The 15,091-nt window shown below is 38.9% G+C and overlaps 1 protein-coding gene across 3 annotated transcripts in view; it reads right to left on the bottom strand.

Moving 5' to 3' along the window:
* Positions 1-145: 145 nt before the first annotated feature.
* slc9a7 (solute carrier family 9 member 7) overlaps positions 146-15,091 on the bottom strand; it is a 58,669-nt gene continuing 43,723 nt past the window's right edge. For 2 of the 3 annotated variants that reach the window (XM_017720722.2, XM_017720732.2), the window contains 4 exons: positions 14,821-14,884; positions 13,869-13,951; positions 8,448-8,553; positions 146-2,818 (listed from right to left, as the gene is read on the bottom strand). In XM_017720722.2, the coding sequence (XP_017576211.2) occupies positions 2,573-2,818; positions 8,448-8,553; positions 13,869-13,951; positions 14,821-14,884 (499 nt within the window). In that variant the 3' untranslated portion in view covers positions 146-2,572. The other variant, XM_037535045.1, reaches the window with a different exon arrangement.

Genomic DNA, 15,091 nt, shown 5'->3' on the forward strand with positions numbered 1-15,091 from the left:
AAATGCACAATTATACTACAATGCATACCACAGTTTTGTCACATATTGTCGGACAGGCTGAGTGCATTTTTAATTCTAGAATATTAATAAGGGATGCTGTCACAGCAATACAGGACATCTTGGTATATAGGTATTTCACACAGTCAAAATGGCATCCTGCTTACTGATTTTTTTTTTTACATGCAGAACATAGCAGGTAGGAGATGATGGCTACAGGAGAGCATAAGCATAACCTAGACATATGTACAAATTCATCATACTATGGTTAAGAAAACCAGCTGTAACACAAAGTCTGTTTAGAGCAGGTGTGAAATCACACAGCCCCAAAAGCAGCTGTATATAGTCCCAGAAAAACCCACATTACAGCATGTTCCTCAGACTGGGACTGACTCATTCCACCCCAGGAAGTTCAGTAGCTGAATCACCGGTGCAATTATCCATGCCCACCTTTCCACCTCCACTCTAGCGTTTCACTGCTAAGACAGGATTAGGATTCTAATATGTGATGCTAGACCTGTTGCTATTTTTTTAAGTATCTTTGCCAGCCACTGTGGTCAAACTGAAAAATCCTTGTCAGTAGTTCCCACAACATATGGTAGTTTTCACAGTTTGTTCTCAGATCTGTGATATTCCTGTGATAAAGTAAGGCCAGCCAAAGGTCAGAGGCTTTTAATTTTTTTTTTTTTTTTGCTTAAGCAAATGTTAAATTAAAACACGAGTATGGGGAGTGAAAAAAATGATTTTGAGGGGACCTAAAACAAATGCAAGTCAAATCAGTATCCAGTCATAATAGCCTTAAGCTTAAGCAAGATAAGCTGAAGGTAAATGCCGTTTGGTGAATCTCGTGTTGAGGCGAAAGATGAACTGTTTCAAATGTTCTTTGAAGCATTTGGTTAAGATGTTTATATTAGTCATCAAACTGAGCATGTCTACAATTGACTGTAATCTTGCCTTCAAAGCCTTTTATACCAGATACTGCCAGAACAATACACAGAATGGTGGGAGTATGTAGGTGTATAGGAGGTGTACACTGTGGGCTAAGGCTTTGACAAACTACACTGCCACCCACAAACCATTTAGTCACATTTGTAAGCTTCATATTTCTGCTGAACAAATGCAGCATTTAGTCAGTCACTTTTCTTTTTTTTATGAGGCCTTCTTATTGTGCTACTCACATGTAATGCAAATTGTCCCAATAAGACTTCCTTACATTCCAAACAATTTAAATCATTCTGTTCCAACTTCTGCGTTGGCATGAGTCCAGTTCCAGCTGTTTGTGGTTTTTTTGCAGCTATGATAAGCAGCAACTGGGTTTATGCAGCTTGAGTGCCCCAGCTCCACTGCCTCTAAAGTGCTCAGCTTGCCCTCTTTTGCTCTGCACAGCTGTGTGGATCCATCCCAGATGGCCAGCCCTACTGAGAAAGACAATGCAGTCACAGGCTATGTTGCACTGGTCATATTTACAATGGCTGATTGAAGAGAACTGCACACAGCAATGCACTGTGAAAACCTTCGAGTCATCGCACTGTAGCAATGAGACAAGGGTGCTGTCTTTGGGAAAGTAATGTGAGGCAGCACTTGGATGACAGCCAATAAGCTGATGTCACAGCGTGCCACAAAACACAAACACAGCTGTGAGATTGTCACATTTAAATGACTAACCACAACCTACTGAGAGTGCTGGGTGACAAAACAAATCAGACATCACCTTTAGGTTATGGAAACAATATGATACAGGACATCCATTGCAATTCAACCACCTTTTTCAGAATACTGAAGCAAAGTATGTAAAGCAGGGCAGGACACTGACTGGTTTTCAAATAAAGCGATTTTACCTGCCCATTTGTACAAAGGAAACAGGAAGTGCAGCTTGTCTATAGGAGCTCAGGACATTGTCAGCTAGAGGCAAGTACATGAATAGTAAAGAACATGGATGCAAATGATGGATCATGGTTACACTGTGGGCTTTGGAGAGGAGCTTATGCTGAGTGAATACTGTCACTGATGGAATGGCTTTGCTTCAAGTATGTATGTGATGGTGTGAGAGAATGAAAAAGATACATTTGTTTGTCAGGAAGATCTCCTGTCTGTACTCAGCACTCAGCATTGGTGTGGGTGATGATTGACACACTAATAAAACCACAGCAGCTGTTGTTCCAACATCTTGAACCAACCTAACCACATAACCACTCCTAGAATGCTTCCACAAAGAGCCTTTCTATTCTCTCATCACAAATAAAGAGAAACAGTGGAACAGAATATCACAGTATATATTTATGGCCAGTCCGTGAGCCTGGGGGTCACCAGATGTGGTCCAGACCTTTACGGCACCTCTAGTAAATGTCCAGTAAACAAATGAGGATGGAAAAAGCCATATTTTCTCCATCCACCTCTCAAGCCCTCCATCTCTCCATCTTTGTCTTCCTTCATCTAAGGTTTCCCACCCCTTGCGTTAATGTCCTTGGAAGGGGGTTCAATAAGATGAAGTGAAACGTCAGTGAGGTGGAGGGTGCGGTCAGAGAGCAGCCAGGGTGCAGGGACGGCGGGTGCGGTCAGTAGTGGTTATTTGTACTCAGGCGTGGTCCTCTATGGGGAAAACCAGCCTCGTTCCCCGGCTCAGTAGCTCCTGCTCTCTCGTGTCCAGCTCTCGCTCCAGCGCCTCCTCAGACGTGCTGCCATTGCGTTTGCCGTTGAGGCCCTTGGGGCCCGAGCTGGAAGAGGCTCCATTGGCTGTGATGGCCGTGTCTCCGTAGGTCAGCGTAAGGTCACCATCCGTCAGGATGAGGTCCGAATCAGCATCTCTCAGCTGCTCGCTGTTCTGCAGAGCACAGCGACAAGTTGGACACGAGGGAACAGGGGTGGGGTGCTGAGGGCACATGGATGCGCACACACACACACGCTGTTATTCCTGTGGATCTCAAGCTTGGTCTTGAAAGACATCCGTCCTGCACATTTTGATGGCATCCCTGCTCTAGCTCAATGAGTTTGTTAACAAGCCCTTCCTAAGTTAAAATGGATACGTTAGAGCAGGGTAAACAATAAAATGTGCAGGACAGCTTCAACACCAGGGTCAGAAACCACACAGGCAGACACACTCGCTTGCAAACTCAGAAAAAAAGGTTCATGAGGGACACTGTGGAGACACAAGAACAGAGTAAAGAGTGGAACTAGACTTAGATTGTCTTAACAGTCTCACACACACACACACACACACACACACACACCTTTGTGAGTAATAAATAAATAAATAAATCAAACAACAACTACCTGTGTGTGTCTGGGTGAAAGGGAAAGTCCCCATTGCCTGCAAATGTCTTTCATGCCAGGGCAACAGGCATAGCCTCTCTAACAGCAGATTAACCCTTGGAGGTTTAGAGTTTTTTTTTTGTTTGTTTTGCTGTACTACTGCAATGTAATTGCAGAATTACATAATTAATCACACAGGTGGTTGCAAATTATATTTACAGTACTGTGTAAAACTCAGCAACCATCCTTCATTTATAACTTTTCAATTAAGAACAGTCATTAAGTTCAAATTATTTATTTTTCCATGGGATATTTCTAAGGAGATTTTATATATATAATAAATCAAATCAAAAAAACAAAGCAGAACGAAGAAGGTGTGTTCTCAGAACAATAGACTGACCAGCAGTCCAGACCTCAAGAATATTATATGCGTCTGGAGTACCTGGATCATGAGAAGTGGAAAGTGCAACCAATTTCTAAGACTAAACTTTGGAGGTGTGGAAAAAGATCCCTGTAGATTTCTAAAAAGAATGAAAGCTGTAATACAGGCGAAGGACACACAAATACTGTTTTTATACACAATGCTGAAAAAGGAATAATTTGTGCTCAGTGGCCACTGTGAATGGAAATTAACAAATGACATAGGTGGTCCCTGTGCATTTCATAGACGTTTTCTATCAACAAGTTCAGTCTGCAATTGTGCATGTTTTCTGTTTTTTTTTCTATTCTGTAAAATAACTATTGAAGACTGTAAAATTAATAAAACTGTATAACTAATTAAAATATGGTGTTGGAATTTTGGAAGTTGCATTTCTGATAGAATTTCTCCATTTTTGTTCAATTATTACAAATGAAAAATAAAACATTATGCTGAAAAATAATACAACATGCTTGTGGTATCACAAGTGACTTCGAGGGATTAAGCTGGATATTTATGGAGCACTGCTGCTATCGTAGATCTGATCTGTCCCAGTCTCTGGTTAGCCATTTTGACAGGTCAAATGCTGGAGGGATAAAAGTACAGCATGTCACTGAAAGGATTACTGTATGTAAAGAGGGATGAAACAAACTAAAGCTTATTACATAACATTTAACATGAAATGCAGATTCTCTTAAAAGCTTTAGAGCAATTCACATAATTAATAAACCATGCTACTTGAAAGAACAAGAAGAGCTTATGGTTGGATAAAACAACAAAAGATATGCAGTAAATAAAAGAACAGAAGGATAATTGGAATGAGTAGTTGCAGTGTAACTGTTGTAAAACTAATACTGCAATGCAAAAATATGATGCACTGTGTACATGTGAAATGGAAAATTAAATCATTCTATTGATTATGATGTGTAATGTAACTACATTTACAATCAGCAAATTGCATCTTTAAGTGAATTGTACAACAATTTCTCTCCATTCTAATCTTGCTCAAAATTTTGTGAGAATATTCAACATAGTATTGACAATCCAATCAAACTGTGGGCTGAATTTACTGTTACAGCCCTAATGATCAACAACCCTCATGTGTTCACTGTCAACAGTCATACACTGAGCTCTCTAGGAAAAACAATGCATCAGACTGAAAAGTAGCTGCAGCTGACCCTTTACAGACACTGTATCAGGGCCTACAACCTGTACAGGATAATGACCAAATAAGGAGCATGTCTCACTTAAGCTATTAGGGAAGGAACAAAAAAAGGGGATGGGGGGAATTGGCACAGGAGGATGGAGGATAGAGCTATGATTTAAAGCAATATTTTAATTAATAAAAAAAAAAAAAAAAAAAAAAAAAAAAAAAAAAAAAAAAAAATCAAGAGAAGACAGTTTTCTCCTTTCTATATGCAACCATATGCAAAAGTTTACATCCCCAAGAAAAGTTTCAATATCCCTGGCCAAACTGTACTTTCTGTTGATTTTCTGAGTGAAAATACAAAGAACACGTTTAAAATATGACATTTTTCAGTTAATCTAGTTACTGGAGTTTAACATATTGGGGGAAAAAAAGTACAACATGCATTAGAAACTGCACCAAATCTTTCACACAGGCCATATACCAATGCGTTATTTGACCAAACTTTTGCACATGTATGTAGCTGATCAGGCAAGACATGTTTAGTGTCTGAACTCCATTGCTTTAGTTTCACAGGCCAATGTAACTTGGAATCATGTTCATACTTAATTTTTGTTTGTTTTTTTTTAGCCAACCAGTTTAAACAGTATCTCATACAGTTTCAGAAACAACATAAGCAAGTCTATTCGAGATTACTTGACAGCTTGAAGTGGTTTAAGGTAACGGTGTGATTTTGAGATGCAGATTTTCTGCATAAAAAAAAAAAATATCTTTCCTGCTCAAATCAGATATGCTAAAATCCTGGATGAGCTTTTTGCCCGAACAAAGCTGTATGCATGCAATTGGTAAGATACGAGTTTTTTACAATTTTAGAATTATTTTGTTAGCTACATTAGCTTTGAAGGTTCAGTGTAAAACTCAGGAAGCAAACTTCAGACGTCTTGGCTGATCTAGTGCATATGGGGTAAGAGGAAGTTTACAGAATTTGTCCCATGTTTTAGCTTACTTTCCTGTGAAAGCGATGGTTTAAAAAAATGACTTAAATAAATTTAAATAAATACGCAGTAAAAAGTGCTTGATTCAGCAAATGCTGACAAGGCATTAACACAAAGAAGCTGGAGACACACAATGATTCTGCAGAAACTACAACAGGTTCTAATGTCAGAGAAGCTGTGAGGGTGAAGATGTTACAAGTCACATTGAGTAGTGATAATCATTTTTATTTGCTTTTATTCACTAATAGCTCTGTCCTCTTTCACAATAGAGGAGGATGGGGGCAAGAGGGCTTGAGGGATGTGGCCTGGTAGGACATTTGGCTCATTGTGCCAAAGCAGCACAATGGAGGACTGTGAGATATTTGTGAAATCAGCCAAGCATCCCTAGCTACAGTATAAGCATTGAGATGAATAGGGGAATTTGCCAGAGTGAATCAGACTGTGACCGCACAGTGAATGGCAGTGTTCTCCATGTTTGAGATATTGGAACGGAATGGCTCGCAGGCCCACGCTCGTCAGAGTGCCATTACTGAAAGCCTCTTTTGTAAAGAAATGAATACAGAGCGCGTCTTCCTTCAGTTTAAAAGCTCTGGCGCTTTTGTGCCCTCTCTGCCCTTTTCAAACATAGTTTCATAATACCACAATAATATCAGCAGTCAAGCTATAGAAGCTGAAGCTCACGAATGAGGAGCTCACCAAGAGCCATTTCCTTCAGAACAGAGAACTGAGTGTGAGGACACTGGAGGAATTTGAATAATTTCTGAATAAGCTTTAATCTTAGTATTCCAGCCAGTTATTCAGCATTTACTCCACTTTCTCAGTGTTAAACGCATGGCACATTCCACCCCCTTACAGGTGCCAGAACCTTGATATGAGTCCCAGTTTTTAGAATAAGCTTCTTGTCGTGTCCTATTAAAGAGAAGGCATCATCTACATTTTAGGTCTTTATGTTCCTGAAAACACAGGTCTACTGCTGTTCCTGTCCAATTGACTGAACTATTCTAAAGCAAATGCTGTGAAGTTGGCTAAGCTTTACAGAAATGTTGGCAGAAGTTCCATTTTGCCTAATAAAACTCTGTAGCATACAACTACAATACAAGCGCATTGTTCAAGTCAAATTACAGTTATTGTATGTGAAAATTACACTATTAGATCAGGTCCTGTATAGCTTGTCCAGCCTAGCAATAGCTGCAATGAAAGAACGCATTCATTGGTTGAACATGGATAGATCAATAAGTTAAAGCCATGAAACACAGGATGGGCCACATCATGCCGCATCCAAATGCACCACATTCCAAAAACTAAACAAGTGTCAACAATTAGTGACTCAAAGCACTCTTTAATTTCTCAGCAAGTCTCAGAACATCCCTCAGCATTTTGCCATTACTACAATAAATAAAACTCAGCCAACACTACTAGCCTAGTCCTTTGCCTCCATCTTTCAGCTTGGAAACACCAAGTTTGAGAAGAGGTAGCAAACTGATGGCTTTTAACTTGATGTTTCTCTGCACTCTCACTGCAATGCAATCTATGTAGTACTGCAGTGCTTTGTTCTGGTATGTGACGCTACGTAAAGTTGCACAATACTAAACTATGCGATGCAGTGCAACGCATCTAGTGTGTGGTGGCCTTTAGATCTGTCTAATAATTGCCTGGTAGGTCCATGGATTTAATACAGGATAAAAATATTTCTTTTAAGTTTTAAAAAATCTTTTGTACTGAAATACTTAGTTCTATATTTTCAAAGAATTCAACTTTTTTCATTAATGGGCTCCTTCAGACAATAGCGAGTAGGCTAATTTCAAAACAAGATTAGTTAGCAGGCACCAAGTCAATGTTATGTTGGTAAGAGCCTGGTAATGTAGGCCTATACAAACAAAGCAGACCGAGTTCTTGCATGGATATGAACAGGATAGTAGCCCTTGGAGACTAGAAACAGCCTTTCTATTACACTCAGAAACTCTGCAGCTTCACTCATCAATTTTAATTCTGTGCATCATCATAAGCTGCACGACAGTTTGACTTTAGACTTGCGAGTTACCGGTATAAAGCATCTGGTATAGCAATCATCTAGCTTTGAAAACAAACTAGTCAGCAGGTCATGTTCCTACTTCTCTCTTTTCCCTGCTCTGTGAGTCACATAAGGAACCAACTGTATGCCACATCACACAAGATTTGTTGTAGTTTGGCTACATATGTACCCACATTTGTTACACAAATTCACCACAGCATTTGGGAAAAGAATACAAAAATGTCTGACATTTTTTTAGCCCCTCAGCAGACAGCAGAAAACGTTGCGGCACTTGTAACATATCAACCATCAGTTTGTACAACCAAAACTCAACACACACACAAAACAAAAAAAAAAACCTCCCACATGAAGCTTCTTCAATTTCTGCCTTCAGAAGTTCCACTTCCACAATAATGGAATAATGCACGCCTCCAGTGTTGGGCAGTCACATGCTATGAAGTATAACATGAATTTTCCCTGAAGTTTTAAAACTAACCAAAAATAGTCCTCTTTTACCAAGAGCCACACAAATACAGTAGTGTATGTGTTTCAATACTCTGAATACATGCAGTATACACATACCAAATAAATATTTGCAAACTGTTTATTTACACTGTGTGTGTTTCTTACCTCGTAGGCCTGAGGGCTCGTGAGGCAGTGGGCCAGGGGGCCACAGCAGACTGGTAAGGTGGTGGTGAGTGGAGGACCACTGTGGGTTAGGATGGGCTTCAGGTAACTGAGCTTAGGGTTCAGGAGAACAGAAGGAGATTGAAGGGACAGTAAATATTCTCTGAGAAGAGTGGTTCTCTACCCTGGTCTATACATTTTAATGCTGTCCCTGCTCCCCACACATTAGACATGTACTAATAGTCAAAAAAAAAATTAAATAAACCATTCACATATAAATCATTCACAAAATCACAATTATCAAACCATGTGTCACAGTGTATGATATGTTACTGTAATAAAAAACAAAAACAAACAAACAAACAAACAAAAATCCTTTACAGGGAAGAAAATTGCATGGAACAAATTTCGAGCACTATTTTGCTACTAATTGTATTGCACAGTTTCTATTTACTTGCTGAGTTTAACATACTGAAAAAAATGATGTAAAAATATGCCATTACTTTCCCACATACCCCCCATGTGCTTGAATTCAGCAAATAAGCAGTAACTGTGCTTCAAAACATGCAGAAGTGTTTTCTGTTAATGGATGTGTATTTGTCACAAAAACAGCCACAATTCGTTTTTATAAGACCACTTTCCAGTCTCTTTATCCACTACAATTAAATAGGTTGTTTTTGTTCTGTACCTATGAGACTGATATGTAAATGAGCCCTGTCTGTTTTGACTGAAAATTTGTTTTTGTGACATCTCAAAATCTTCTCTAATACATAAACTGTATGGAAGTTCGACACTGTGACTATACTGCAACCTGTGAAGGTGCTAAGACTAATAAACAGCTTTATAAACATCAAATAAATCATGGGATCCCAATATGACTAATATAGTAATGGGACTAGTGCTACTCTGTATATCTTACCGGCTCATATTCCTCAGATAAAAATGGCTGCTCAATGTTTTTCTCTGAGAAGAATTGTATAACAGGGCACAACTAAAAAAAGATGCTTTTTGTCAGTTGGAAGACAGACAGACCTGAAATCTGAACTTAACAGCAGGATTGGTCTGAATCTCAAATGAACTCTCTACATAATGTCTGCCTTCTCCAGTTCACTTCCAACAGTCCTTAATATGATTATAATGCTAAAGGCCTTTCATTAAACCCAGAGCCTCCCTGTCCTCCAACACAAATACATGTCAGCAACACAATCAGAGGCTTTAGCCTGCTTAATGTACTGGCTGCTTACTAAGGCTATCATGGTTATTAAAAGTGCCCAAGCTGATCTCCTGGCCTGTGCTTGCCTCAGCACAGCACAGCTGTTGTACTGCTCTGCTAAAGCCATTCGAATGCACAATTTGCTTAAATAAAGCCATCTCTTGTTTTTATTGCTGAGAGAACTGACACTGATAATGTAACTGCAATCCAATTAAAACACTAAGCACTGCTGACAATGGGCCTCATTCACAAACATAAATTTTTTTTCTTAAATACATTCCTGAGAAAAGTCTTAAGAAAAAGTTTTAAATCAGATTCTTGTTGTGTTCTTAACCACAGAACTGTTCATGCCTTTGTGCTCTTGAGTGTGTAGATTCTGTTCCCACCTAAGAACAAATCCCAAATAAGAAAACATTGGTGAAAATTTCAACCCCAATAAACAACTCTTGTTGAAACATTAGGGTCATTGGCAATTCAATATTAATAAAAACATAAATAGTGACTTACCAATGATCCATATTTAGTCCCAAATGTTTACATGTATTAAATGCTTAGATTTAGCAGGATCCATGTACATAAGACCCAAAACAGTACTGCTTAAAACATAAGCTTCTACAAATGTGTCAAGAGAAAGTCTTGTGCCAGAACAATCATTCAAGGTAAGCATTACTTTACATGATAACATCACTCAGCAAGAATTCAGTGCAGCAGCCACACTTGCACCATCACTGAAAAGCACTACAACCTAAGCATGTTTAATAGCTGTGCTTTTCACATAAAAAGTGGGCCTTGCCACAGTAGTGTGTTTCCAAAGGGGGATACAGCATGTCTAAACAAAGGTGTTCTATGGTTTAGGTTACAAAAAGTACAAATAATGAATTTCCAGGACATTTTTATACATTGCTATGCAAAAGTCAGGCACCAGTCTTCATTTATGTAATTTCTAGTTAATCATTGTTCAGTGCAGGAAAAAAACAAATCAAAAGCTTACAATAATATAAACTTTCAGTATTTAAATGTTTTGCCCTTTGTCTTTATTACACTTTCCTTTCTTTTCTGGAGACTTGCTTTCAGTTTTTTTTTTAAAAGAAATCTGCCAGGATATACTTCCAACTCCAATGTTCAGTCTTAAAAATTGGTTTAGATTTTCTGCTTCTCACAACCCCTATTAGAATTTAAAAATCAACCGTCTACGAAACCTTCACATGTCAGATGTGAATGTTCTTCTTTGTCTATTTCTTTTTCTTAGTAATGACAGCTACATATCCTTTCATACCTATAGCACTGGGTTGTCTTATCAAAGTGAAAGAAATGCCTATAGATAGCTTTTAGTACCATTTACTTACACAGATGTTAGGAGAGCCATTTTTTCTATAATTCCAGTTTTGAAGTTATTTTTCATTAAGCTTTGCCCTTCCTAATGTCCTCAGAAATAAACACTAAGTGAACTCATATTTCAGGGTGGTTTTGATTGGAAATTAAGTGTGAAATGGTCTGACCTTTGCACAGTACTGTAGAAATTAAAAAGCTCTTATTGTCTCATAACTAAAGAAAAACATTTAAACACCATAGACAAAATGTTGCAAAGGCTTTTTAACAGTTTGCCAATACCGATAACACAAAGATGTTTTGATTGCTCAGAAGAGTATGACGGAATTTTTTTTTATACGTCTTGCTTAAGTTGAGATCAGATAAACAAAGATAAACATCACATGGCTGCAGTTTTCTTTTGCATGCAATGTTTGTGTAACTGGGTTTAGACTACAGTCATACACACATGCAGCATGTTTTGTTTTTCACTTCAAATGAGGACGTGCCCACAGCCTGGCAGATCCAATCAGGTAAGCGAGAAGCAGAGGGTTACAGGACAATGTCTCAAAACAGCTGCACCTCTGAAGGTCTGGTACTGAACAGACCATATGATGATACACAGGCAGAGATGTTTTTAGCATCAGCAGAAGACCCACACCAACCCTGGAAATGGACTGAGTTCTGGCACCAAGGTCTAATGCAGAAAGAGAAAAACAGCATGTGGCTCTGCCAATCCAATACTGTAACCTTTGGCAACATAGAGAAAATATACACATCCAAATACCTGCTCTCACACCAAGATAAAACAACTAAAATAATAAGCACATAAAAGTTCATGCCCTAAAGCTAACAAGCTCATACATGAAACAGCATGTGTTACTATGACAAAGTCCCAAGGTACCACACACACAGCTGGTCTAGACAAGGCCCTGTGACTCAACTGGGGAACTTGTTGTTCCAGCTGTGCAGGAAGTGAGTAAAGGGTTAATGTGCATGCAACTGTGCAGAACACTTGCTCGCTGCCATTTTATGCATCTGCATCTTAGCTGTAGCCCACCTTCACCTGCTGCTGTTCTCTTCTCTACTGTAATGCCCTGCTATATTTTTTTGCACTGTAAACTGTCAAAAGCATAAATCTTGTAGCTGCTAAGAGCTCCTGCGGCTTGCTCGGATTTGCAAATTATGGATCTGAGAGTCTCCGAGAGCCAGCTGCAATTATTTGCTCTGAGCGTCTTTATAGCAGTAACAATTATAGATGAACAGAAGCACAGAGCAAATTCAGACTTCAACAACAACTGCTGTTTTTTAGTTATACAACAAGCACTACAATTCAAACACATAGAATTATCATTCAAATGTTTAAAATTCAGGTTCCAGGTTCAAGTCCAATCGTTTTGCAGATAACTGAATAAAAGTATTCTAAACTACGAATAACATTTTAATAATTAGCAGAAGGCCAACTGAAAAAAACATTGGTACATCCAGCATGATGAATAAAGATGTATAATATATCAGAGATCATTAAATCTAGACCTTTAATCCAATTTGTCGTCCTGGATTTTGCTGTCACTGGTAGGCAGGATGCTAGTTGGCCAATCAGTTACATCAACTAGTCCGTTAACTACTAGTGATTACAAAATGCAGGACTGGAAACTGGATTCAAGGTCTGAAGACCTCTGGTATATATGCATGAAATATATGATGTAAAGCGTATTGTTTATACAATAGAAAACATTCATTGGCAAAGTGAATCCAAGCTTTTGAAAGGTAGCATAAATTTTGTCCATTTTTATAGATAACAATAGCTTAAGCTAACCAATCAGCATGATGCAGCTTGCTTGCATAAACCAATACATGCTTGCCTCAAAGCATAAAGCTAAGTAATCTTAAATAGACTTACTTATTTTATGACTGTGCATGACAAACCTATCCATAAAAATGGAAAACAGTGTTTTGCGTAGCTAAAAATAATTGCATCTAGAAGCTTAAAATCTGTCTGTACCTTCCTCCATGTAAGCAAGTCTCTTTGTGATTACTTAACAACTGGACATGGTTTCAGGCAAGAAGGTGCCTTTGCATGTGCAGTTTGCATGTGTTTCATGTTGCACCATATTCCTGGAGGAACATGATTTCGCTCCACTGTGTACTTGTACATAGACGGAATGACAATAAAAGCCACTTGACTTCCAGAAAGCAAGCGTCTGAACTTCAGATACCAAACATTCACTACTGACTGCCTCTAGGCTAACTGCACAATTAGATATTTCCCCAAACTACTGCTTTCAAGGTCATGTTGTGTGTTTTAATTTGCCTCTACTGTTTCAGTAACAGAGGGCTCTCTGGCAGAGGAGTGAACGTGGGGCACTTGGTGAGAAGGATATAAATGGAAGAATTCTTTTAGCTCCTCACAGTCTCTGAGGAACTCCCTCAAGGATGAAACAACTTTAACTAAAGCCTGGATTCATTCACTAGTCATCTCTTCCTCTTTTTCTTCTCTTTCCTGTCTCTCATTTCCCTTGATTAAATGGCCCCTGCTCAGTCACTCCAACCAAAATCCACAATGAGATTCCTGAACAGCTCTCCCAGATCCTGTCAGTGCATGCTGTCCTCACTTTCATCCTTTCGCCACATTGCAGCAGACGTCAAGCGTTTTCTTTCACTCATCATTTGTGCAAGTCTTAAGGAACGTCACTAAGCTCACTCACTTAGACATGAGGGTAGAAAAAAAAAAGGAGAGGGAGGAAGAAAAGGACAGAAATAAAAGAGCAAGCAGAGAGGCAAAGGGTGGAGTTTAAGACAGCAGCTTCAGAAATAGAAGACTGCACTGATGGTGTTTCCTGGACAGCATGGCTATAAAAAGTCAACATTTCTGAGCTCTGCAGAACACAGTGCAAGGATACTTGTGGTCAAAAGTGTACCACAGTCTAAACAGCCAAGCGCTCTCTTGCTTGGTCTTACTCTGGCCTTCCTGCTGACTTCCATCCTAGAGAAAAGACAGAAAACAGCACAAGAAAAACAGCAGAAGTCTCTAAGCATGGCAAATCATAATGGTTTTCCAGTTTTCCTTTCAGAGCAGACAAAGCAAAAAAATAATAAATAATAAAAATCTCAAACACAGTCAATGAGCCTAGATTTGTTTGGAGTTCCAAAGTTTGCTTTTTCAACTTTGCAATGAAGCTGTATGGAAAGATTGTATCCTGCCAATGAGTGACTGGCAAACCACAGTACATAAAAGATTCAGGCCTCAAGATAGCTAAAAACAGTAGTAGTAGCTATGTGATGAATTTTTGTGATTGGAGGCAAAGGCATGATTATTTCTTTTATTTGTCATTTATTGTTTTACTGATTTACTGAGAGTATTTAAGGCAAGCTAAATCCAGCATCGTTATTTAAACTGTGTTAGAGTCAGAACGCATTAATCTCTTGTCAAGGTGGATAAATGTGGCCTGAGTTTTTGGACTCATGGGGAAGATCTGTTGTATGCTAAAAGGAAGCAGAACCATTACAAATCAAAAGGACTTTGTGGTTAGTTTCAGCTTTCTGTTTCTCTAGCAAGCTCTGCTAATCTTTTAGAAGCAAAATTTCTTGGGGGCCCAAACTAAAACAGGACTAAATAAAAGGACCTAACTAGAACACCTAACCAGCGATGTGCACCAAGATGGTCTTGCCATGCATTAACACATGGCTCACTCTGATGCACAGGAAACGCCAGAAGCTCATTATACAGCTAAATGTAGGTCAATAACAGTCTCCATTTTTGTTTCTGAAGAAAAAAAAACAAAAAACAAAAAAAAAAAAACAACAAACACACCACAGTAAACACATCTTGTATACATTTTGGACTGAACTCACTCCTTGAAGGACCTGGAAGCTATCTCCACATGGCTGAAGGTCCTGATCAGGGTCCACTCCAACTCTGAAACAGAAAAAATATAGGTCAGATGTGTTGTGTGTCTTTATGACTTGCACTATAGTTGTGTGATTCACAGTGCATTGCAGTGCTTCCACCCAATGAGAAATGAGTATCAGTTTACCAGACCTGACATGCAGACTTGCAGTGAAAAGGAAACAGTGACCTCTGCAGAAAGTGGGAGAAAGCACTGACCATGAAGGTTGAGGGCTG

This window comes from Pygocentrus nattereri, chromosome 26 (assembly GCF_015220715.1).
Source record: "Pygocentrus nattereri isolate fPygNat1 chromosome 26, fPygNat1.pri, whole genome shotgun sequence".
NCBI lineage: Eukaryota > Metazoa > Chordata > Actinopteri > Characiformes > Serrasalmidae > Pygocentrus > Pygocentrus nattereri.